This window comes from Protomyctophum bolini, assembly GCF_963924005.1.
Source record: "Protomyctophum bolini genome assembly, chromosome: 23".
In the NCBI taxonomy this organism is placed as follows: domain Eukaryota; kingdom Metazoa; phylum Chordata; class Actinopteri; order Myctophiformes; family Myctophidae; genus Protomyctophum; species Protomyctophum bolini.
In genome coordinates this window covers 9,136,529-9,163,763 of record NC_137884.1, presented here as the reverse complement: position 1 = coordinate 9,163,763, position 27,235 = coordinate 9,136,529, and the positions used below count along the sequence as shown (strand labels likewise).

At 43.8% G+C, this 27,235-nt stretch overlaps 1 protein-coding gene across 2 annotated transcripts; it reads left to right on the top strand.

Moving 5' to 3' along the window:
• Positions 1-27,235, top strand: ccdc136b (coiled-coil domain containing 136b). 2 transcript variants are annotated; one of them, XM_080757283.1, is made up of 10 exons: positions 1-50; positions 583-911; positions 9,505-9,801; positions 10,751-10,825; positions 13,171-13,473; positions 16,766-16,883; positions 17,123-17,366; positions 18,299-18,433; positions 21,219-21,333; positions 23,375-23,497. In XM_080757283.1, exons 2-9 carry the CDS (start codon positions 860-862, stop codon positions 21,321-21,323), a joined length of 1,329 nt encoding a protein of 442 aa, XP_080613409.1. In that variant the 5' UTR covers positions 1-50; positions 583-859; the 3' UTR covers positions 21,324-21,333; positions 23,375-23,497. The 2 variants fall into 2 exon arrangements, with proteins under 2 accessions (XP_080613409.1, XP_080613410.1); XM_080757284.1 differs by lacking the exon at positions 21,219-21,333 and having other exon boundaries at positions 23,375-27,235.

Genomic DNA, 27,235 nt, shown 5'->3' with positions numbered 1-27,235 from the left:
ACTAGCTGTTGGCAGGCACGCTGAACTGCATGGTCCGGATTTTACTGCAGGTATTTATTTCTCTCTCTGTGTGTGTGTGTGTGTGTGTGTGTGTGTGTGTGTGCGCGCGCGCCCGCGTGCCGTGCGTGTTGTACCGTGTAGAGTAGACACACCACATCTGCTAACAGATCTGTTATGTTATCCTGTTATTGTGAATGGTCATTTCAGTTGTAGGTTGAAACGCAGCAGGTTCAGAGAGATAGAGAGAGCTTTAATGTCACTGTACTATACAGATTACAGACAAGGCAATTATAAAATATCTCCATGATAGAATAGGAGAGGCCGATACAAAGACTCGGAGGAGAGAACAACGTGAGAGAAAACCAAAGCAGCTGAGCTCGCACACGAGATCAGATGTGATCAAAACAATTAAAGCAAGGTCAGTCAGCAAGAGAGAGAGAGAGAGAGAGAGATGGTGTGTAGCTGCATGGCAACCAGTGAATGACTGGAATAGACATGTACTGTAATGACGCACGCAGCAGATATATCCCAGTCCCAGTCCATGCATCCATGCAGTGCGCTGTCTGTCTGCCCGTGTCTCAGGTCCACTATGGCAGGACTGCAGCGGCTGAGTCTACCTGGAGCTTGAAGAGCGCCACCTCCTGGGCTTTGTTTGCACCCGCTGGTCCTCTCCTCTGACTCCCCACAGGGGGCCACCCATCCTCCTGCCTCGGCCGGTCCTACTCCTCTGACTCCCCACAGGGGGCCACCCATCCTCCTGCCTCGATCGTCTCCATCTCTGCAGCACAAGTCGACGTCAGGGCATCCCCTTGACACTTCCCCCGGAACCCGCTGAGCCCCACCTCCAACCACCAGCACCATGGATGGACTGCGTCTGCCGCCGGTTATAGAGGAGGTCATGGATCCCTCGGGTTAGTGTGTGTGTGTGTGTGTGTGTGTGTGTGTGTGTGTGTGTGTGTGTGTGTGCGCTCTTTTCTGAATGGTACATTTGCAATGCATGCACCCACTGAGCGTCAGTCGTTCTGGAGGCCATGGACCCCCATTTGAAAAGATTTTGTGCCCTGCAGGGCCCCTTGAAAGAAGACCTTTCTTGTTAGATTACGTTCACGTACTTCTAGTCGATTAAATAATGGTGAAATCCAATTGTTCTCCTCATGGACACCTGGGGAACCATAGTAACCGTATGTTACGTATAAGCTTTGAGTTTGAGTTTTGGAGTGTAAGCTCATTTGTACACTGGGACACATTGCGTATGCCTGTCTGTCAAACAGTTGTGTGTTTCTCGGCAGTCTGATTTCTTGTTTCTTTCATAAATAGATATTCAAATTCACTTTTGAACTCAATGGAAACATACATAGACTGAATGATGCTTTCCTGGGTTCCCAATGCGAGTCAAATACACAGAACAGAATATTAAAGTCGCATTTACTATGGAGTCGTGCATTTCCCGTCAGTGTGTTGGTTGGTTGGTCACCCCAGGCAAGCCCCCATATATGGTCTCGTGACATCATCAAGGATGGAGATGTGGAGACCCTGATGTCATAGAAAATGCACTCCCCCTGCTGGACAACATTTGCATTCTGCCAGAAGGGTGAGCCTGGGCTCTCTCGGGCAGAGACGATGTACTCCGGACCAATTCTGGCTGGAGCGATATGCGGCTGTATGGGGCCGCTAGAGGCGGGATCAACGCTAGACTTATGACATATTGAAGCTGCAAATGTAAGACTACAAGACTACAACTTGAAATTATTATGGAGATATCAGATTTTTGTCCCGCTGCTTCCGAGTTCATCGTTTCTGCTTGAGAGAGCCCAGATGCAGGCAGGAGGAGGAAACTGGTGAACTCAATACTGCCGCAAGCTGGCGGAGTTAGTTTAGCCGTGCCCGGCAGCCGGCGAAAACTAGAGTTCTCAACAGGCCCACCTGTCCATTGAAACTCTAGACAGGCCTGCCCCAAAGTTATTAGTGGTGAAAACTTGAGTTCTCAACAGGCCCAAATATTAAGGCCCGGCCCTACCTGGGCCCTCATCAAACCCTGTACACTCAAGAGAATGTCCACCCTTAGATCTCCATATACTGTATGACCTGTTCTGACATGCCATACGTTGATCTGACCTCATCAAACCCTGTACACCCCCCATGCCAAAGCGCCAGCGTTCGCCCAGCAGTCAGCAGGAAATATAGGATCAGATCGTGTGAGTCGTGTAAAGTGTCTTTGTGACATTTTATAATTTATAAACAGCGCTATTGCAGAAGGTTGTATCATGGAGCCCCCCCCCAAACCCCTCCTCCGTGTTTGTTGACTGACTGGTAATGTTACATACTGTACTAAAAAGAAAGACTTTCATATGCCTTGTGTTTCTGTAACGTGTTGGCAGCACAGCTCAGTTTTTCACAGAAGGTTCTGTTCTTTTTGCGTTCCTTGTTTGACTGTCAAATCACCTGCTGCTGTTGCTGTATTATGCACAGGTCGCTGCAAGGGACAGGAAAGAATGGGGAGGGGCGAGTATAGAGAGATACGGTGCCAGATGGAGGGGGCACAGGGCTGCTTCGGCGAGTCCTGCATACATTGTTTCTCCATCTCTCTTCCAGTCCTCATTGCAGATTGCACACCAGTAACAAAGATATGGGTGGTCGAGTATTGCATTCAGATGATATGGGGATGCTGGTTGCTTTCTGGAGGAGAATGTGATAATTGACACAGTGGATCGCTTGGTTAATTACAACACCCAAAGGCATGGTCAAAGAGGGTTACGGCCGAGCTACACCAGGCTTTTCGTGCGCGTTTACGAGAGTCCCGCAAATGCGCACTTAAAATAGGTCTGGACCAATAAGTGCTAGCGTGTGCGTATACGCGTATATGCGTAAACGCGTGCTGAAAAGCCTGGTGTAGCTCGGCCGTCAAGGACAGTAACACTACAGAATCTATCTTCCTCTTCTCTGTCTCTCCTCGTCTGACACATCCATCACTCCTGGTCTTTACAGCTGCAAAGCCAGAGAGCTGACAGTGAGATTGTTTCGTGTGATTTACACACATACACACACGCACAACCAATGCACCTGCAGTGAGCTCTAGTGCCAACCCACGGCCAAGACAAAACAAGCACACACAGGAGAGAAGGAAGCGATTCTAATCTACAATGTCTAATTCACCGTCTCACTTCAATCTCCCCTTCTCGGTGTCACCTGTCGATGAAAGTTGTCTCTAGGCGGAAAAACCTTTTACAATTTGTAAAATTCTGCACATCATAGATGACACAGTATAGAGGGAGAACACAGATGAGAGAGGAAGAGAAAGTTGGAGGGTCTCATGTGCCGACCCCTTCCCTTGGCCCATGCTTTCTTGGCTGCCCTGTGATCTGTTGAAGCAGAAACACTCTTAAAGAAGCAGGGCAAAAGGGGCTGGGTGTATTTCAGATGTATTATTGATACTTCAGGCTGCCTGCTTCTCTCCCCAGCCCTCGATCAATGGCAGTTTCTCATCAAGGTCACAACACAGTGCGTGCGTGATGGATGGTTTGATGATGTTATGGCACAGATGACAGGAGTGGAGATGCTCAGCAACTCTCTCCCGAGTCTCAGTCACTGTCCTCTCCAGTAACTCCCTCATTGATGGTCTGCCTGCATGCTCACTCAAACCCCTACAACTGATCTAACCCCCCTCCCCACCCCCAATACAAATTGACTGCTACAATAGCGGAAATAGATCATAAATAAATACTGAAACCAGATATAATCATTAAGGAAAGTTTATGCATGCACTATGTGTACTATGTAAACTCTTCAGTTGCAAAAAGACTAACTCATTCCGCAGCATGTCTGGTCTTCAACCTCCCTATAACATTTCGCGTCTCCCTCCCTTCTGCTCACTCCCTTCACACTGGCTTCCAATTGCTATACCTGCATCCAATTCAAAACATTGGCGATGACCTACGTACAAGACAATTACAGGATATGATCCATCCCTACACCCCTTCCCACACAAGTAGGTCAGCTAACAACACAGGATGTCTGTCCCTCCCTTTCTCCAACACCCTAACCATCGCCCTAAGCATCCTAGACTCTTCTGAGTCTTCTCTGGCCCGTGCTGGCTCGCAAGCTGTGGAGTGACCTCTTCCACTCCCTGTTTTCCCTATTTTCTCCCTTATTGTTTTCTTTAGACTCTACCTCACCCCCTAGCACTTCTCGGTCCTTTAATCACTTCTTTTGTCTCTTATTATTGATAGATGCTAGTTTTACTATGCAGATGTCTATGGATACATTTCTTAATTTGTTATATTTACCAATGTCATGTAGGTAGCATTCTAGGTTTGATGTTTACTTACGTATTCCTACTTTGTGCCACTAAATTGTGTGGCCATCATCTCCCCTGTTGTTGTTTGTTGGGTTCATGAAGTTCATGCCTTTACACTGATCTGCATCATCTCCCCTGTTGTTGTTTGTTGGGTTCATGCCATTACGCTGATCTGACACTGTGTAGGTTGCTCTGGATAAGAGTGTCTGCTAAATGCTGACACATTGCACAGTAGTGAGTGGTTCTCAGCTTTCAGCCTGTATCCACTTCCTGTCTTCACCTCCTGATCAGGCACACTTAAGTGCTTTTGCTGCAGTGCATTGTGTGTGTGTGTGTGTGTGTGTGTGTGTGTGTGTGTGTGTGTGTGTGTGTGTGTGTGTGTGTGTGTGTGTGTGTGTGTGTGTGTGTGTGTGTGTGTGTGTGTGTGTGTGTGTGTGTGTGTGTGTGTGTGTGTGTGTGTGTGTGTGTGTGCGCGCGCGCGCGTGCATGCGTTTGCAGGCAGGTTGATCAAGTCCAAGGAAGACTTATTAAACAGGACATAGAAATGTACTATGCATACTGTAAAAACTGGCAAACGGCAGAGAATACAAAATCGTGAGCACACACTAACTAGAGGTATAGAAAAGACTTAGACTAACTAGACACAGATGAACATAACTGCAATCAACACAAACGATAGGCTAAAACTGAACTGAACAAGACACTATACTGTGAACAATATTACTGTATATACAGTACCATTCAAATATAGCATTCTCTTATTTCCACAAGATAATATGCTAATTTAAACGGTAAACATTAGATCATTCTGACATACCTCACCTCCTTGCTTTTACTATAGGCAAATTTCAGTTGGCCCTCGGAGCAAAATTAAACAATTTCCAGTTGACTCTGCTCAATGATCAACCACTTGTGGTGTCCCTTTTTGAGTGGTGCATGTGTGACTATGAGTACCAGTAGGGGCAAAAGTGGCACTGTTGTGCCAGAAACAGAGAGAGAGAGAGAGAGAGAGAGATAGTGCTGCACTGTTGCCTGCTAATGAGAGAGAGAGAGAGAGAGAGAGAGAGGGGGGTAGGGGGAGAGGGGAGTTGCACCACCACTCAGTTCACACGGGTAATTTTTTACTTAATTTGGACTATAATCGTGCTCTTCTCTTGAGATACTTTAATGTGTTTTCACCTGCACCTGTACCATATGGATTCTTAAGACACTGTGTGGGAGTGGAGTGTAACCTGCTGTGGTACTGCTGTGTGTATATAGTACATACTAGTGCATCAACATCGCAATGTACAAGTGCAATAACTTTGCAAATGATAAATATTGTGCAAGTCAGTCACATTGTAGGCCTACTAAAACACTTTTCCTCCTTGATAGAACATTTTAACTAGCTAGGTTCACATTTTCCATGTCTAATCTGGAAGGATAACAGTATAATATAGACTCTACAGTATGATAAATTACAATGATCTAATATGACTTGTTGGTAACTGGTCTCGTAATTCTGTGTCATGCTGAGTTGACCCGAGTATTGAACAACTGTCTTCATTTCACTGCATATATAAAAACTAACTAGTGAAATAATCCAACGCAGGCCTGCTTTATTATACATTAATACATATTTCAAACAACTAAAATATTGCAATGTCATTTAAAAAAGTATGTTATTATTGTTATGAAGTTCAGCCCTAGTAGGAGCTAGGTTGTTGTCTTATGATGTACTGGTGAGGTGACCAGTGAGTCTTTAAGTCTCTCTCCCCTTCCCGCATCTCATGTGATTGCATTCTGGAGAGCATACCGTAGAGACAGTGTAGGACTGTAGGTGTCGACGTTCTGCAGATCTGTGGTAGAATAAAGCACTGTCTTTAACACCATATGCCTTAACACCAATAAAGCCATGAAGCAGGGTATTTAACACCCTATCTTATTCATGTAATGCTTTGAAAATATACAGATACAGTGAGAGAAAGTGGACAAATGGCTAGCTAAAGACTGTAAAGAGCTGTAAACAAAAGAAAGAAAACAGAGAGAGAGGTGAGAGAAAGAGAGAAGAGAGTGGGAGAGGAAAGAGAGGTGACGAGAGAAAGAAGAGGGATAAGACTGAGCGAGAGATATAATTGAGTTATGTTGACACTGTTTGAACCACCAATACTGTACTCAATAATGCAATGTGATGTGCTGTATAGTAAATATTCCAGCTGTGATGTGTTATGCGAGTGTTAGGGTTGTTCACCTCCAGCTGACAGGTAGCCGCCCGCTAGCCACCTCCATCGCACTCCTTAATTCCAGGATGATATTGATCATGAACGTTAGAATTATAATGGATTGGTGTCAGTCTCTGCCTGGCAGAACGAAACAGCCCCTAGTCAAACTTCTGTAATTGCATGGTAATTGGGTGTCAACGATTCTGGCTGTGTGGTTTTAATAAACCAGAGTTATTGTCTTCAGGCTGACATTAGGAAACGCCTGGGTCCGCGAGGCTAACATTAGGGAAGCGTGTCACGTCTACTTAGTTTGGACTGGAGCTAGTAGAAGTTTCCTGCCTGGTGGGCCTATTGTCTTGAGAAAGAATGTTTCGTTTGTAGCTATATACAACATGCTGTGTAACATGTCACAATGTGACCCATGCTTGTAAATCTTATGTATTTATGGACAGGAACCAAAATAGGGACGGCAGGTTGAAAGCGATTCGTTGTACGAGAAGTATACTATGTCGAGCTTAAGTGGTTAACAATAAAAACAAGAAGATGGGCTCCAAGGATAAAAGGGTGGGAACCACTGGACACTGTGGACAGGCTACTTGTCATCAACTAAGCAGTGCAGGGACTCAAACATGGCACAATGACTATTGCTGCACACCAATTCAATTAGTCTCTTTGACCATCCTGTCTGCAACACAGTATGCGATGCATCCATTATTGATTATGACTGTGCGTGCATGCGTGCGTGCGTGCGGAACATCAAAGGAGCTGACTACAGTTTGTCCTGAAGCAGGTGTAAGCTGCAGCCCCGGCCTGTCTGTTATGCATGCTTCTCTCCAAAACACATCTCCATGATCCATGACACACAAACGCATGTACACACACACACACACACACACACACACACACACACACACACACACACACACACACACACACACACACACACAAGGATGGTGAGCACACTAGAGAGAGAGAGAGGGAGAGATAGACGACGAAGATGAAGACACCAGAGAGGAAAGGGAGAGGTGAAGAGTGGAGGGGAGGAATCTATTTTTAGACTGGATAACGGCAGGCAGCCATGAGATGCAACAGCAGTTGCTTGTGCGTCTCTCTCCATCTCCTATTAGAATGCTTCTCAAACAGGGGTCCTTAAAGGCAGTGGTTCCCAAACTTTTTCATGCCAGGGACCCCCAAAATGACACTATTTGGCCCGTAGACCCCCATTAGAAAAGATGTTCCAGTGACCCCCATGAGAGAATATTCTTACGGCTCTAGCAGTGATTCTCAACCATTTTAATTTCAAGGAACCCCCAGTTTGCCATGCATTAGTCTACACTACTGGCCCCCATTTAATGGCATTTCTATCTCTGGGACCCACAATTTATATTGTAAAATCGATGTTAATTTAACTCTGAGAGTGTACAAATGGAACATAGTGGATCCACACTCTCAGAGTTACAGAGGGGTCAATTTGGTTTTAAACTATCATTTAGCTGGGGACCCACTGGAACTCCCTCAAGGACCCCTGGGGGTTTAGACCCTCTATATTTTGTGAAACGGACCTGACTTCTATTTCAATCTATTTCAGCCTACAGTACTCCAAGTCTCTTCACAAAATATAGAAGAGCTACAAGCGTGTCACGTTGGGACGCATTGTAAGCTTGTAGATCTGCTGTTCAGCTTGTAGATCTTTCAGAAAAGTATTCTCAAATATTCTCTTACAGTTTGGGGGTCCCTGGCAAATACGTATATTAATTTGGAGGTCCTTGGCATGAAAACGTTTGAGAACCTTTGCACCATCCTATCCCATTCTTCTCTCTGCTCGTATTTGTTTCCCTTCCGTCGTTGTTTGTCTCTCTTTTTTGCACTTGCTCATTGTGTTAATGTCTTTGTTTCTTTGTTAATGTCTTATTCAGTAAATCCATCTTTCCATAGCTGTATATAGTATACGTATGTCTGTCTGAGTAAGAATAACAAGAACAAGCTTTGAATCCTTGAAATTGAGAAATGTTATTCTTCATTCTTACCATTAGATGGCTCTTTAGCACACAAAGAGACAGTGGAGTTCCACCATTTATTGTATCAGGGCATATATTGTTAGTAACATACTAGACAGGTGTGTGTGTGTGTGACACAGCAGCTGCGAGAGGGGGTTTGTGGAGGAACAACTCATGGGGGGGTCCCTCCATCAGCTGCCTGGGTGGGTGGGGGTTAGGTTGAGCAGTGTGAGTTGGGTCAGTGGGTTCCACTCGACTGAAAACATGATCGTATTATAATCTTAATTTTGTTCTTTGTCTGTCTCTCTCTAAAAGTCTAAAGCTGGGACTTGTAGTTGTAGTGGGTGCTTACAGTATAATTAAGGCCAGACAAGCTGAAAAGCAGCCTCCGAAATATTTTTAGAAAAGTATCAAAATCCATCTTATGACTATATGACGGGAACTGAATGCAGATGGTGTATAGAACTCCTTAGCTCCTGTAGTCGGAGAGTCATATTGATTAGATGATAAAACTGCTGAGTGGGCTGTTTCAAGTCAATGTATTAGCGGTTACATTTGCCCAGTATCTGTACAACAGTTTTGCTCTAAGCAGATATATGACTGCTTGAAGTAGCAATACAGAGCAACCGTTGAATTGTCCTATAGCTGAGGTCAATAGATGTAGTCCTCCTAGACACAGAACATGCGAAACACAGAGCTACAGAACTAAATATGCAAACGTAAATCAGGCAAACTAAACTAAACACCTAAAGTTAAACCAAACAGGGAAATACATTTATTTTATAAGTTGCCGAACATGGACGTCCAAAGGTTGAGGAGATGCCCATGACAGATACTGCACGAGAGGCAGAGCACAAATAAGAGCAAGCATATACCCACACGGTACTGACATATACTGTACACACGGCTGGATGTACAATACTGTAACACACCCCTGCATCACTCATCCACCACAACATCTAAACTTTAATTAATATCCTGTCTCACATTCTGTTTGTTTTTGGGCTCCCAGAGGACGTGTGTGACTTGAAGGCAGATCCCGGCACTGATCTGGGCTCCCTGGAGGACAACGAGAGGACCGAGGCACCGGGGAATGGAGAGAAAGGACAACAGGAGCAGGAGGGAAAGGAGAAGGAGGTGAAGGAGGAGGTCATGATGGAGGAGGAGGAGGAGGAGGAGGAGGATGAAGGGAGAGAGGAAGAGGAGGACCTGGAGTTGCTCAGGGCTCAGGTGATGCATCTGCTGTTGGAACTGGACGAGACCAGAGAGCTTTCTCAAAGACATGAGGAGAGCTTCATGGAGCTGCAGGGTCAGTGTCCTCACCCCTCGCTCACTTGTACATGCAGTACATTATGTGTGCGCTTGCCTGTGTGTGCGCTTGCCTGTGTGTGCGCTTGCCTGTGTGTGCGCTTGCCTGTGTGCGTGTGTGCGTGCGTGTGTGTGTGAGAGAGATGTGCTCAGATGTGTGTACTTGAATTAAGCAATATTACACAAGAGGGTGTTCTTTATCGTCATTAATGCATGCCTGCGGTGCCGAAAGGTATAGCAGAACTGAAAGCTATAGCAGATGTAGCCACTACAACCACAAATGTCCCAAGAAACTAGCTAGCCTAGCCACCGAGTCTGCTGTGCTCTGAGAGAAAAGCACCTCTGAATTCTTTGTTTTGATTAGCCGTGCCATTATCGTGGTTTAAGCACGGCTATGAAGCTGTTTCATCAGATTGCTTCCTCGAAACGACCTGTTGTATAATTTATTTTAAGTATATTGTTCGTCCAATTCCAGTTCTGCGTCTGTTGGGGTGTAGCCTGGGATCAATACCATTTTCGGGTTTAACCTCCAGAGCTGTGCACCTCAAAAATGATTACCCTACATTAAAATTGGTTTAAATAGGTATAATCATACCAATATCAATGCATTATGGATGGGGACCAAAAACAAATACCAGGGTGTTGATGTGAGGTTAGTCGGAGTGTGAAGGGATGTACAACAATAAACCCTGATTGGTCTCAGACGTGCTGCTCAGCTGTGTTCCGCCAAGCTGAGTGGAGAGGCGCCATGGAATTGAAATGTCGGCAGTGTCAAAGTGTCCCTGAGCAAGACACTTACCTGTACTGTATGTGCTCATCTGAGCAGCCATCTGCTGGGTGAAGTAAAAGTAATAGTCATTTCCCCTCCCCCCCTGGGACACAAACCACCTGCCTTGTCATTTGTCCTCTTTTCCTCCTCCACTCACGTCTCCTCCCCTCTCTGCTCTCAGGTCTGTTGGAAGATGAGCGCCTTGCAAGTGCCCACCAAGCTGAGAGCTTTACCAGGCAGATCCATAGGCTGCAAGGTAGGCCTGTATACAAGCACATGTACAGTACAGAAACGTACGTGCACACTTGATGAAAAGCCACTTGGAAAGCCTACAGATCTCACAACAGTGGTCAGAGATGAACATAAATACAGTACGGTTATTCATATCTCCAATACATAATTTGGTTATGGATGAGTGTTTGTAAATAAATGGAGTTTCATGACGGTATAGAGAGCATTTTCAGGATGCTAACGAAAACAGTTGTTTGGTTTTTATTACATTTTTACAGCATGCTCGTGGCTCTGTAAGTGTGTGCATGCTGCCAGTGTGTGCACGGCGCTGCCAGTAAGCCAAGAAAGTAACTCCCGTTTTTGTTTCTTTTGGAAATATTAATTAGCTTTATTACAATGGAAGTCAATACTGGTCGGGCTGAGACCAATGCCAAATAATCATACATCTAATATACGATAAGTGACTGATGCGTTTGTAGATCTGCAACTTTTGCACGAGCAAGCACGCACGCAAGCAGGCACGCACGCACGCACGCACGCACACGCACACACACACACACACACACACACACACACACACACACACACACACACACACACACACACACACACACACACACACACACAAACAATCCTTTCTCTGACACTCTCCACATGGCTTGCTTGGAATTCGGAGCTGGGCCGAGGGGTTTTAGAGAATGCCAGTAATTAGTCTATTTGTCTTCACGTTCGTGTTATGCAGGCCCTCTTATCATCACAGTACAACTAGCCTCGGAAACCCAGACGTTTTTATTTCCAGGGAGAAAAAAAAAAAAGTCTGGGACCGAGTCCACTTCAATTCGGCATAGAGTAGCGCAAACGTCGATCACTCTCTGCTGATTTTGATCGTCTGCACCTTTGCCACACGCACACCCGCACACTCTCACTCTCTCTCATTGAGGCTTTTACTGTGGTACTGCTCTTTGTATTGTTTAAAGATGATGTCATGCGTAGGTTGTGAGCCAGATTCACGCCCACAACATCACACTTACACAGTCAAATGGAACTATATGGGACCATTTTAAATTTAAATTAACACTTTTTTTTAATTTTTATTGCTGTTTATTGGCCTGTGATTTTGTGACAACTCATGTAACTGTTGCTATGTTTTTGAGGGGCGCTAGCCCCTCCTATATACAGGTTTATTGGTTTTTATTAGTTTGTTTCATTTGTTTGTTTGAGAGAGAGAGAGAGAGAGAGAGAGAGATGATCTAACAGGCAGTAAACAACAATGACCCCAATAAAGCTTATGGAATGAAAGTTGAATTGAAAGAGAGCACCTTATGATTGCCAAGTGACTGTGTTCACTTGGCCTTTAGGGTGCTGTGCGTGTGCGTGTGCATGTGTGTGTGCGTGTGCGTGCACGTGTGTGTAAACAACATCAGTCTCTCTCCCGTCTAGTGTGTGTGCGTGCGCTTTTGTGTCTGTGCCGCACGCACACGCATGCCATTAATCACAAGATTAGGGTTGGTGCCAAGGGCTCTAGGCCAGAGACAGAGAGGGCCCTGCAACAGTCCAGGCAGAGAGACTGGCCTTCCCTCACCCCACAGTTATGGGGTGGTTGAGCTGCGAGGCCGTCTGGGAATTGACATGTCGCTGGTTCAACCCTCGGCTCACGAGTGTCCCTGTGCAAGACACTCTACCACTAACAGCTCACCCTCTGTGTGCTCCTCTGAGCCATCTGAGGAGCCATTTTCCGGCTGAAGAAGTAAAAGCAACCCCCTCCCACGGCAACCGGAAAATACTGAATTCCCCCTCTGTTCCCTCTGTTTTATGTAGTTCAGTGGTTCCCAAAGTGGGGTCCGGGGACAGGGAGTTCCAGGGGGTCCCCAGATAAATGATAGTTTGGAACCAAATGGACACTTATGGGCCTCTACAAATGGAACCATTTTGGTTCCATTTGTACACCCTCAGACTTAAATCATATTATTATTATATTTTACAATATAAATTGGGGTCTCAGAGATAGAAATGGGTTGGTAGACCAATGCATGTCAAACTGGGGGTCCTTCAAATGAAAATGGTTGAGAATCACGGCTAGAGCCGTAAAAATCTTCCCTTATGGGGGCCCCTGCAGGCATAATAATAATCTTTATTGTCCCGAAGGATATTCATCTTCACAGGTCTGTTCAACACCAACAACAAAAGCAGCACATAGTACAGAAACAACATAACACCAAGACAATAAAAAACATGAGTTCCCCACTGTACAGAAACCATCCTATCTCTTCAAATGGGGGGGTCCGCGGCCTAATTGGCGTCAATGTGGGGGTCCTTGACATGAAAAGGTTTGAGGAACCTCACTAACTGCTCCTCTGCTCTCCACTCCAGCCCAGCTGCGCTCCGTGCAGGAGGAGATGGACAGCCTGGAGGAGGAGAAGGAGAGCGAGCTGGGCGAGGCGCAGGAGGAGCTGCGCTCGGCCCAGGAGGAGGTGCTGGTGCTGCAGCAGGCCGCGGAGGAGGCAGCGGCCGAGAGGGAGAACGACATCGCCTCGCTGCAGGAGGAGCTCTGCCGCATGCGGGCCGAGCTGCAGCGCCTGCGCTCCACGGCCCAGGAGTACGAGCTGGAGATCACCACGCTCAGGGCCGAGATCGGCATGAAGACGACCCGATGCGTCCCGGGAGACACTGACGGTACGATGGGTTTTTGAGTTTTTCGCTAACTTCTGTAAAATCACCCCGTCGTGACTGTAGCTCCGTTTTCAGATCTGCTATTTCATGTATAAACGGACACAGACTTGTGTTTCTAGAATGGTCCAACAAATATCAACAAACATACAGTACACCCACCGCTATAGTTGGAAACGTACTTCCTGCGTTGCTCCAACTCATTTCTGGATTGCCTGTACGTGGCAAACATTAATGCACCACAATTGATTCTCAGCTCTGAAAAAATATATTTTCAGGCAAATGAATCACTCAAAAACAACACCTCTGTGTGTAAAGGACCTTAAAGGCATAGTTCACCCCCATAATGACCTATTTTTTTCCTATGGATTACTCACACCATGGAGATATTTTTTTGTTTGTGGCATTTCTTTCTCGGCCTAGTGGGAATGTGTGTGCCTAATTTCACAGAAATCACACGCTGTGGCATTTTGACAGACCAATCCTGCAGACAGACAGATCCGTGTTGATCACATGACTATAGAGATAGTGTATACCGATTTGCGTGATGTATGGATAAAATGTGTACGAGTAATGTACAGAAATGTCTGCCTCATGGTGGCGCTATAACAGGGCGTTGTGGAGAATTTGAGAGTTGTGGCAGAGGTTCTTCGTTGGCATCCAGGGAGTGTGTATGCACAGTTTGGCATCGACTGGCTCAGAGATTAGCTGCACGCAGACAGACGGACTGATGTACACACACACACACACACACACACACACACACACACACACACACACACACACACAGAGAGACAGACACACGGACGGAGTGCAAATCATTCTGCCTTCGGCAATTCAACTCTCAGAGTTGAATTGCTACTCAGGATTTGGCAATGTGGGATTTGCAATAGTGTATTTGTGTCTGGCACTTTGTGGTAATTATCATTATAAACTCATCTGGCGCTTACTTTAAGTGGGATTAAAAAACAATAACCCCTGCTTCTGCTGTACTTGCACAATAAAGCATTGTCTACTCTAATTCAAACAACTGGGACATACACTCTAGAGAAGCCCTGTGTACCAGATGAAGCAGCTTGTTAATGTAACTCTGAGAGTGTGGAAATGGACCAGTAAGGAGCGTGGTCCATTTGGCTCCATGTGCACTCTCAGAGTTATAGGCCCATAAGGGCTTCAGTCATAGTATGGTATACTAGGACTGAATTTACCTCCTGCTTTTATATCGATCACAGAGACAGCTGCACTGAGAATGCATTCAAAAACACAGCTTGATATACCATTGTAAAAGGATTACATTACTATTTATTGCCGTCCCTGTTTTTGTGAATTCGTGAAGTCATGGACTGAAGGTTTTTAGTTGTACAAAATGATTTTCTCTGACCTTATATTGCCTGGTATTTATTGTCTTTTAGTCCCAGTTTGTATACTTTTTTAAAGCATTTCTGCCTCATCGTAGAGCTGAGGCAGACAGGAAGTGGAGGGGAGAAAATTATGAGAAACCTCGTGCTGATTACAAAAACATTACATAAAAATGTCATGAAAATTACAAAAATCAAAATAGCTTAAGACTTAAAATGCCTGGTAAAATGGGTGGTGTTGGGTGCACGACTGAAACCGGTTTTGCCGACTTGCTAATGGGGGACCGGACCATTTAAAACAAAGGTGGCTTAATTGCTGTTGTTGGTGTGATTTTGGACACGTTGGCTACAACAGAAATGTGCATGCACAGAGTGAGGGGCTGCCAATGTCACTCCGCGGTGAGGTAGAAAGTCTGGTGACGTGAGGTTACTGACAATGTAGGGCTATCTTTGGTTGTTTTTCTTGTTTTTTCGCCCCAGTATTTCAGAAGCTAGACTGGGAAAGATCTCAATTTACTGGGCCTGCATGTGCCCGAGTGTCCCAATGGACACTACGCTTCTGACTCAGAGTTGTAGCAGACCTGCAGACAGTGCAGTTTTCTGGGAGTTTGTTCCAGTATGTGTTGAAAAATGAACACTGTTCCTCCATGTTTAGTTTTAACTCTGGGGACAGAAATCAGACCTGTCCAAGATGACCAGAGAAGTCTGGAATGGATGGTTTATGTTTTGGCCACAAACCATTTAACTGCAGCTGTCGGATCAATCATGGAAATCTGGAATGACACCATTACAGTAGTCAAGTCTACTCAGTGGAGATAAATTAATGGAGTTTAGTTTTTTTCCCCCAAAAATCCTACTGAGTCAAGTGCTTTAAGGTGATATTAGCATGACATAGTATTTGTCTTCATGTCTCCATGACTATACCAATATTTCGGACTTGGAGTTATGTCACGGTGTGGACACGGAGGTATAGGACTCAAATGCAGAACGACCAGGCCAGGCAGAGAAGTTAATGTTCAAGAGGTTTAACCCACACGGAAAAATAACAAGGGACTTCACAAAATACCTGAAGATACAAACTAGAACTGACCACATCATAAACAACGACAAACTGAAAGGAACTGAACAGTAAAAGTCCCAAAACACAGACAAAGTCCAAGGGCAGAGGAGCGGACTGTGACAGCCAGGTTGTGGTTTTTAACATTCCTGACTAAAGCTCAGCACTGAATTTTAACCATCCTTCCTTGATTTCAACGCCCTTACTCAATTCTTGTATTGGACAATAGTCCTGTGATATGGTAATGTAGTTTGTGTCATCTGCAATAATATAGCATAATTAGGGTAACAAATTAACAAAATAACACTTGACCCTCCACGGGACCTCTTAATTGAGGAATTAACACAACTATGACATAAAACTAATTAAAACTAAACATGCCATTTAATTGAGCAGGAATTACATAGAAATATAGAATGAAGGGATGCACATCCAAATGTCAAATAAACATGGTATGAGTGTGCTGTAATGTTAAAATCTCAAAGCAGTTTTTGTTCACTTCCATATGAAGTCACTTTTTCCAGCTGTGAAAGATCTGCTGGCTGCAGCGTCATGAAAGCCCTCCGACAAAGCAAGACTTTATATTCCAGAGTTGTTACTCCTGCATTTAGCGGTGTGAAATGGTCTGTAAAACCAAACTCAAACCCAGTTTATGTAGAATTAGAACATGTTGACTGCACAACTAAGTAATGCACAACTACCTCTCCCACCTGGAACCAAAACATCCCACCTTATAATATTATTATCTGGTGTGTGTGTGTGTGTGTGTGTGTGTGTGTGTGTGTGTGTGTGTGTGTGTGTGTGTGTGTGTGTGTGTGTGTGTGTGTGTGTGTGTGTGTGTGTGTGCGTGTGCGTGTGCGTGTGCGCGCGTGTGACTCGGCAGATGAAGTCAGCCAGCTGAAAGAGGAGTGTCGTTCACTGACAGACAAGTGTCAGACACTGAGGGATAACAACGAGCTGCTCAACAGCAAGCTGGATCAACTGCAACAACAACAAGATCAGTGAGTGGCTAGTGTACTGTAACTGTCAATCATCGTGTGCTCAGTTCACAGATACCGTGCAACGTTCTTTATCTTAGCGTAGTAGTCCTAGAACTATGGGACTGCTGCGTTAAATTATATCAGGCGTAATTCAGAGCCAGATCCATTTTATTTAGCAAGAAAACCATGCTCGTCATACATACATACTCACGCACATGGTCGTAGCGTTTAATTAATATAAGGTGCCCATCTCTGCCCAGCTCCCATGACACATACCTGGACTTAAGGGAGGCACTGGACGAAGAGGACCAAGTGAAGAGCGATTACATGAGCCTGTCCCAGGCCCAGCCCGAGACCCTGCTTGACACCACCCAGCTGGACGCCTACATGCAGAAGAACGTGGTGTCGGACAGCCAGCCCGTGAACGCCGTCGGTGGCGAGGTCAGCTCCCTGAAAGAGCAGCTCCGAGAGGCAGAGGACAGAGCCCTGCGGGTCCAGCGACAGGTACCTCCACGTATCACCTACACTATATGTTATTGACCCATTCTAACCTGAGATCAGATTCTAAAAATGTCTTCTACATCCTGACAGTTTTCTGAAAAAGCTATGTTTGTATGTCAGTCGTTCTTCGATTAATTATTTTTTGCTAAAGCATAACACAATGCTAACACCAAAAGGGGTTCCCGCTCAAAATGGATTAATACCATTATTGATTTTTATCTCGGGGACCCCAATCTACCAATCTAAGTCCAAAATGGACCTTTTTTTCCTTTTCTTTTCTTTTATTAAGCTTATGCAGATACAGGCTATGGGAAAAATCCATTCAAAGAGCCTATCAATGATCTGCAGCTACTCAGTCAGGCGTACAGTATGTGTAAAACTGAATGTTGGATGAATGACAGTCCTTGAGCTTTGTGGGATTACAGTCTTCTTGAAGGCGTGAACACTGCTAGATGTAATGTCTCCAACAACCACAGGGGGAAGGCTGTTCCCCCTGTGGTTGTTCCATTCATACAGCTTGTCGTTACAGGCCTGTAACCTCTCAAGGACCCTCGTGGTCCCTGGATCCCACTTTGAGAAGTTGAGAACCACTGATTTACAGTATACAGTTACAGTAAATGTCACCAAGATGTCACTTTCTCCCCGTTGTTTTTTTGGTTTTTCTCTCTCTCAATTAAATTCAAAGGAGCTTCATTGGCATGAGAAAACATACGTTTACATTGCAAAAGTGGAACAAAACAATCAAGATAAAACTATGTAATTAATATTTAATATAAATGGGAATACAATAAAGGTGTAAACAGAGCTGTGTTAATGAATTGCATTTGAAACAAAGTTGAAAGCAGTATTTCAATGTTTTTGCATTCACTTAGTATAAAAACATTTGTGACAGTAGCAGCGATTTATTCAAATGTAATAGTTGCTCTCTCTCTCAGTGTGAAGGTCTGAAGGGCGAGCTAGCAGAGCTGCAGGCGCTGTACGACAGCAGCCAGCGTGAGAGGGCAGAGCTTGAACAGGAGCTCCACCGCTGCAAGGCAGAGCTCCAGAAGCTGCTTGGCCCAAAGTCACAGGTGAGGTCAGAGAGCATGCGGTCGAACAAAGCGCTTCTGGCAGAGCAGAGTGGTGTGGAGTGGAGGGCCAAGACGTTATAATGCTTCTTCTGATGTTAGGAGGAGCCGATGGAAGTATACACATTTTATATACGAATCATTATAGAAAATAGAGGATAATTGAAACAGAAAGGATATATTAGCCTACCCATACACAGTCAAACCCCAAACAACACAAGAACAACTTAAGACAGAGTTTCCAGCAAATAGATCTGTTACAGTCTTGGTGAAACTAACATTCTGGGTCTAGACTTGTGAAATAAAAGACCTCTTGAATACATGTGTGCTTCAACTCAATGCGCTACAGATCCATTCACTGTGCAGCATCAAGTATATCTGTCTGTCTGTCTGTCTGTCTGTCTGTCTGTCTGTCTGTCTGTCTGTCTGTCTGTCTGTCTGTCTGTCTGTCTGTCTGTCTGTCTGTCTGTCTGTCTGTCTGTCTGTCTGTCTGTCTGTCTGTACATCCTGACCTGCTGTGTGCATGTGTCTCACGTGGTTTGACGCTTGGTCAAACCACTCTAGATTTCTCAATGGTTGAGCTTAGGTACAGTATACCTTACCAACAGTGGTGGAAAGTAACTAAGTACATTTACTCAAGTACACAATACACACATTTTGAGTTTTTTCTTTGAGTTTTTTTTATTTATTTTTTACTTTATTAGAGTATTTCCAATAGTGATATTTTCAATAGTTTTACTTCTACTCCACTACATCTCAAAGGCAAATATTGTACTTTTACGCCACTACAATTATTTGAAAACTTCTAATTATAAAACCACTTCAGGCCTATACTTTGGCAATTTGAAAATAGCCGATCTACAAGAGCTTGTATTTTTAAAGGAGTTTTATACATTTGAAAACGTGTGAAATGGGATTTTATGCATAATGACTACTTTTACTTTGGGTAAGTACATTTTGAATGCTGAACTTGTACTTGTAACAGATCATTTGTACAATAGGGTATGGATACTTTAACGTACAAAATGCGAGTACTTTTTCCATCAATGCTTATCCGTTGTCACATCTGCTGCAGCTCTTGTCAAATTGTTTATTCTTCTGAACCCGCCATCAAATGCTCTTCGCCTGCAAACATACATTTCTATGGGGCAGCGCGCGTGTGTGTGTGTGTGTGTGTGTGTGTGTGTGTGTGTGTGTGTGTGTGTGTGTGTGTGTGTGTGTGTGTGTGTGTGTGTGTGTGTGTGTGTGTGTGTGTGTGTGTGTGTGTGTGCAGTGGGTGTGTGTGTGCGTGCATGCATGAGGCTGCCTGTTCTCTCTGTCCTGTCTCCATGCAAATGGCCAAGGCCACTTCCTCTTCCTGCCTGATGGCAATTCCAAATTGCTTATTGGAAAGATAATGAACATAGTGTGCAGCACGCTGACATTGATAGAATATATACCGTATCTGTTTGTCTGATGCTGTACAGTGGTACACAACAATCGATTACAGGTCCACTCCAAACCGGGAAAAAAACAAAAACATTTGGATTCGGACCCCCCAGTTTCATTAGTCTTATTATCATGCCACCCACTTACATTCTTGTTCTCCATAGTTGTAGTTGTCACGATCAGTTGACAATCAGTTAGTTCATATCACAGACACTGTGAAGGCATTTGTCAGATAACATCACAGAGTACAAAAATGGATGAAGCCATAGTAGCCCAGATAAGACGCACACTATTTGTATGACCTCAGATACTCTATAACAACATTGTACAAGACCAGTAGATGCCTTTGTGAGTCTGTACACACTGGCTGTTACGAAGAAAAAGCACTGTGATGCACATTTTCATTCTCCTCACACAACTAAGATGGAGTAAACCACCAGCTATTGGAATTTGGAATAGCTACGTTCGTCATTTGTCATCCTCCACAGTCGACATACTGCAGCCACAACCTCATACAGGACCTATATAAGGTCTTATATAGTATAACATATGCACATTTCTCACAAAGTGAGACACATTGCTCACTTTTGAAAGTGCGCGATGTGGTCACCTTTACTGTAGGTCATTTTTATCATAGGTTTAATGTAAACATGTGGTGCCTACTTTTCTTTTTTTGGGGGGGCAGTGTGAACATACCTAACGTTTACTTTGTCAACCTGCGAACCACACTGCAGTGCTATGATTCCCACAACATTCCCTATGTCCGGGACACCATTCCATTTGAAAGGCAGCACCTCTACAGTCTACAGTAAGTGTAGGCAGAGATCTTTAAATGGCAAGATGGAGCCCTGCATCCTATGAAGTGGTGGGAGGGAGCTATAGGATTAGGGGGTCTCCATCTTGTCTTTAACTATCTTTGAGGTTAGTTTTCTAATCGCTCGCTCTTTCTGTTCCCTCTTTCTCTCCCATTGTCATGTTCTGTTCTAATCTGATCATCTTTGTTGTCACACACGGACCTCACATGATCTACATTCATCTCCCCCCCCCCCCCCCCCCTCTCTCTCTCTATCTATATTTCTATATTTCGCTGTCTTATTTCACCATATTATCAATTTATGTGTTTGTATTTCCCCATAATTTCTCTCCGGTTGCTCAACGCCCTCCATGCCTATCTACCATCACACATTCTCTGATTGGGTTTATTTTATTTTATGCTGATATTATGATTTGGTCATCTTTTTTTTCTTCTTTATCTCACCGCCTACGTCTTCCTTCTCTGTTCTTTCTCCCTCTCTCCGTTCTCCCTTCACCCCCCCCCCCCCCACCCCCACTCCTCCTCCTCTCTTTGCTTTCTCCTCAGACGGTCACTCCTCTGCCCGAGTCCCCTGTCCTCTCCATCCCCTTCATAGGAATGATTGTAATAGTGGCCTTGATTTGGTGCTGGTGGGAGGAACTGGCATCCTAAAAGGGACCAGGTATGACACTCTGCCTCCCAGAGGACGGGCCAGGTACTACTAGCTGTAGGATGGACTCGCATCCGAGCTCTGCACCAAACGTCATGTTTTTGAGCGGTGCCTCCGATCCATTACGGAGCAAATTCGAATTGGCCAGAATGAGATGATGTATGATGATGTACAATAAGAGCGCCCCTCACTTCACATCACACGGGTGTGATTTATTTAGTATAGGAATGAGTGTCCATTGTCTCTTCAAAGTTTCGACTGTACGTACTATGTACGTAACTCACTGCACGATTAAGATGTTGTGAATATTCACATTTTGTTTGTAAATTAGAGCGGAATTCCCCCAGGATACCAGATAATGAAATGGTACTGTTACCTTGTCAACAGCCCCCGCCCAAACAGTCTCTAATGTCTGGTCTGACAGCATTGAGAAATATAATTCAAATCACACCTCTTGCCTCAAAAGCAGCATTTGAGGCAAAGAGAGAGCTGCGAATGCTGCTTTTACAGCATATGGCGTCCATTACACGCAGCATGATGACGCACAGCTCCATTTATGTATCCATTGGGCCTGTATGGAGACTGAGGCTTCATCCAAGAGATGGAAGTAGTCGGACGTCTCTGCCAGGTTGCAGAGCCAGACGGAAACAGCCAGGCCAACCTGCCGTTCACAGAGAGACCTTGCTCTCCATCCAGCCAACCCAAGAAGAAACCCTCCTTTATGCCAGATGGTGATAGGCTATGACACTAACGTAGCCCACTTCCTCAAATCCGTGTTTATTGAGTAATTAATAACAGGCAATATTAATGAGAAATATTGCACGCACATATTTTGTTCAGCATGCTTTCATTGTTCTTTGAGTGTACACAGCTTTATTTCCATACTAGTGAATGCCTGTGTAAATTAAGTGTATTTTAATATAATGTGTACAGGGGTATGTTAAGAGATTTTTTTATATTTCTGGGCTTTTGGGTATTGGAGTTTTGGCTTGTGGTTGTGTGAGTCTGATGCAACTGAGCCTGGTTTGCTGAGCATCCATTTTGGCGGAAATATTCATGAGGCATGTGTGGTGAGTGGATATGAGACTGGCTGTATTTTGCGTGTCTTAAGTACCAGGTCTTATTCCCTAACTTGAGTAAACTAAAGACCTGGAGGCGTGATCAATGCTCTTTGGCCACTCAGAATAGCCAAATGGCATTGATCACACCTCCAGGTCTTTAGTTTACTCAAGTTAGGAATAGGGAATAAGACCTGGAAAAATACAGCCCCCTGGTGTTGATAAGTACACTTGCACATACACACACACAGTCACGCGCACACACACACACACACACACACACACACACACACACACACACACACACACACACACACACACACACACACACACACACACACACACACACTGAACTTCTAAGCTCTAGTGTAGGGTACATTACGTGTGTGTTTGTTTGTGTGTGTGCGTGCATGCATGCATGCGTGCGTGCGTGCGTGCGTGTGCTGTGCAAGTGTGTGCTGTGCAAGTGTGTGCATGCGTGTGTGCGTGTCTGTGTGCGCACAGAGTGGCTAGTAAAGTGTTTGTCACAATTCGTATTTTGCATAAAAACTTAAATGGTATGTTTCGTATCTGTATTCACTCTATTCATTATAATAAATTATTGCGTTTTGCCATTGAAACTTAACCTAGTATACTGGCCACAGAAACGTCCCTGTGCATCAGGAATTCCCTGTACCCGATATGAAACCTGTACCCGAATTCGCTGTGGATATCTAAAAAGTCATAATGATTACTGTGATTATATATTATATATATTTTATTATTATTATTATTATTATTATTATTATTGTTATTGTTATTGTTATTATTATGTGATATTACACCAAAGTAGTATATTTGAACTCAATTCTCAAAACCTACTTCTGTAGAATTTATTTCTAAAGTTAAATGGGTTTTATCTTCTGTTCTCTGGTCTTTGTTATTTGATTTGATTATTAAAGTAGCTGTGCTAAAAATAAAAAAAGTTAATTATTATTATTATTATTTCTTCACAGGAGTGCCAGAGTGACGGCTGGAACCTGGTTGCAGTGGTTGCCGTGGCAGCCATAGTGGTTGTGATTGTCCCCAGCCTCACCAGAGCACTAGCATGAGAAGTAGGGACTCCTCACAGGGCAGGACAGGATGCCTGCAGTTTCACCCTGGAAACTCTGGGATTTGGTACCCCCTCACACCCTCCCCCCCCCCCCTCCCACCCAACCACCACACACACACTAAAAAAACATTATGATCCTGTGCCACTGCTGTCCTGGGACAGGCCCATTCATAATCTCCTGTTGGCAGGATAGCATTTTCCCCATGATATTATATACAGTAGTGGATGTCCAGCGTTCAAGGAAAAGATAACGGGAATGAACACGGGACAATTCCCTTCTGCACAAGATTATGTACAATCATCATCGGCTGACTTTGCATTCTCGCTTCAGTGCTTTTCAGTAGCAGTAGATGCATTTTATGGATTTACAGAGGAGCTTGCACACTTTTTACCTTTGCACATTTAATCTGTGGACTTTTGATTGATTGATTGCTTGATTAGGTTGACGACAACCTGTAAACAGTTTGCCTTACTGTTTCCTGTTTGAATTAAGCATATTTTTTTGCACTCATTTGATTGACACTGTTTGACAGAAAACAAACCATTCTTCAATCACGTGATTTTAAAACTATTCATATACACTCCAGTGTTCAATTAATATTCACTAGTAAGAGACCACATCTCTACTCACGTTCAACAATTTATTGAAACGTAATGAGATTAATGTGGAACGGGATGAGGAACCCATGGTAGGGCGACACTCAGAATTGCGGTAGAAGAATTGGCTGTGGTGAGAGGAGGCAGGTGTAGTGGATGCGCGTGGATAGGTGGATACGGGGGGATTGTGAATGGGGGGAGTGGCCGTGATAAGCAGAGGTGACTCCTGAACATATGTTGAACACAACTACATTTATCAGGCATAATCGAGGGTGTACCAGGTGTGAGAATCTATTCTATTAACTTGCATCATTCCTCTTCCATAATCTTCAACAAGCTGTTTTGCAGCAGCAAGACTGGACAGTTGTTATTTGTCACTGTGAATAGAGAGAAGCTCCCTCAATTTGATTAATGACGAGGCTCACAGATTGAGCACAATAACTACTGAGCAGGATTGTGTGCCTAATAATACACTGGACACTGACAATAGGTTTGTAGCACCATTCTGCAAAATCCAGCAGGAAAAGAACATTTAAAGATTGTTTTTAGCTGACTGATTTCACTGTGTTGGGCTTGGTCTTGCTCTGAGTTGCTCTGAGATTCAAAGGGATATTTTTGTATATAAACAATATTTTACATCTCACTTGATGTTTACGTGTTATGGATGAAACCTTAATGTGTTTTTAACTCAATTGAATCAACACGATGACCAAAAAAGAGAAAAATGCTCTGTTAAAATCCATTGTCCATTCAAATGATAATAGTCATCAGAGAACAGGCATGATACATACTCTAGGTTACACCACTTACATGTAAACATCTTATTTTATTAAGGTCTGCAGTTGTCTCGACTTCTAATACTGCATGGAAATGATCAGTGTGATTAATGATATACATTCCAAAGCACGGGCAATGACACTATTGAGATTAACAATAATTGTACAACTTCTTCTTTCTGCTTGTTATTGTTATCTTGAATCAGCATTATATAGTTTGTTTGTTGGCATGTTATTTCTACTGTCTGAGCTGCCCGTGTGACAGGCATTTTAATTATTATAAGGCGTTATAATTATTGTTATTGCAGCTGATGATTGAAACATATAGTACCATAGGTGCTGAATTGTCTCAAATGAAACCCTTCTCTCCAATGATGGAACAGACTTTGCTTTGTTTTTCCTATAGCATGATAAGATGTAGCTGTCAGAACATTTGCATCATTGTGAAAAGACAAAGCAAAAAGATGGCTTGATGCTATGAATTCTGTGGGCTATTAAGTGGATGATTTTTACGGGCATGAAGCAGAGGCGCTTACGTGCGCTTTTGGTAGACATCCTTTTTTTGCCTTTTTGAGTAAGGCAGACTTCATAGCAGAGCCTTCGTAAGGACTGCACGTAAGCTCCCTGCGCAGGTTCTCTTTGGGAAAAGCGGACATCACTTTGGTCCTGAAGATATTTCAAAAACGACTGTCTAAATTGCCGTCTTATAGGAAGATGCAGGATGAACGCGTCTGATTTTGGCGACACCATTACCTCTTGTACTACCGATTAGCCTAGGCTCGAATTTCCGGTTTCACTCAAAATATCTCAAAGTCTAAAAGGTGGATTGCCTTCCGCTTCACACTTGCTGAGCGCATTCATCCACTTAATGCACTTATGTCCAGTCGGCTGTAAGGAGCACTATAGGCTCTCAGGGTTGCTAGTGGGGTTTAGTCTGGTTGAGGCAGGCATTTGAGAAGTTATTTGAAAAGTAAGATGAGGTGTCTTACAAATGCTTTTGAATGTGGTGGTTCTCACCTCTGGTCATTCATACCCACACGTCGGCTAGTTACTCTTGACGGGTCAATAATGAGGCTCACTTATGTAGCATTCCAGGTTTTAATTTGTCTACAACGAGATAGAATCAAAAACCAAAAGGACTGGCTACCCAGAACCAGAGTTGAGAAGCACTGGTATCCTAGCCAGAATATATATTATTTTGTATATTTCTAAAGTGTATTATATCCAGTGTCTTAAATAAATGTGTGTAATGTTTAGTTATGTTATACTACTTCAACCAATCTGAAACATGGTTGTTTTTCATTCTCTATCTCTGAAGCAATAGCGGCTTCAATGACCTGCCCGTGACTCTCATCTTCTTCCATACTGTAATCATAAACATTGTAAACCTTAGTTAATGTTGGTGCATGTTAGTGTTATCATATAGTATGTACATACAACATGTATAGGCCTATATGTACTTTGTACCAAAATGTGGCCGTATTTGTAAACTGGATTGTAAATAGAATAGTTTTGGCAAAGTTTCATTTATAGCGGGCCCTCGCTTTGATAGACATGTTTTTAACTGTCTGAGCGCAACAGTTATAGTTTTAAAAAGCCTTTATGTAGCGTTTACAATGCTGTATAGTAGTACATACATACAGTACAGTATTGTCTTGACATATGGTAGCATAGACCTCGGTGTTGCATGTTAGAATTAGTGATGTGGTTTTGCATGCAGATAGATAATAGGTGCAGTAGTGAGTAGCAGCAGTAGAGTTAGCCAAAGCTCAGTGATCGTGGTTAGTAGTAGGAAGCAGCATGCACGTGTATTGCACTCAAATTCATAAGCTGACTTTATCCTGTGGCACAAATAAGAAAGTGTCGCAGTGTGACATGTTGTGAGCTTGTAGATCTAAGATTGTTGGTGCGTGGCACTGCGCGCAACAAAGATAACCTACCTTAGTTGCATTGCATCAGTGCCATGCTAAATGAATGGCTATGTACAATTTCTATTCTGTTCTGTTTTATGTTGTGTTCTCATTCAACAATGCTTGCATAATTGTTGAAATTCTGTGTTGTTGTTTTACTGTCGAGCTTGGTACATTGTAATGTAGCAGAAACTGTCAGTGTGTGGTTTATGAACTCAGACAGGACTTCCAATCTTCCAGTGTATTAGCTCCATAATGTATTCTTAGTTGAGGAAGCTGTGATGTCAACCGGCTCCTCTTGACTGTAATATATGTTGTTTGAGATGCTAATTTCTAAAACTTGCTATTTGTGTGCATTTTGTTTCTGCATCTTCCGATGACCCGCTGAACAACGTTTCTGATATTTCCAACGTAAACATGCCTCTGACTCCCTAGGCTTTATCTTGGTGGGGGTTTTCTTTGTTAAACGCTGTACATTTG

Bases quoted from the DNA above. Each gene is read 5' to 3' on its own strand.
- ccdc136b (XM_080757283.1), top strand. From the start codon at position 860: ATGGATGGACTGCGTCTGCCGCCGGTTATAGAGGAGGTCATGGATCCC. The intron at 10,826-13,170 runs GTAGGCCTGTAT...TCTCCACTCCAG, and splicing joins GCAGATCCATAGGCTGCAAG to CCCAGCTGCGCTCCGTGCAG. The intron at 16,884-17,122 runs GTGAGTGGCTAG...ATCTCTGCCCAG, and splicing joins CTGCAACAACAACAAGATCA to CTCCCATGACACATACCTGG.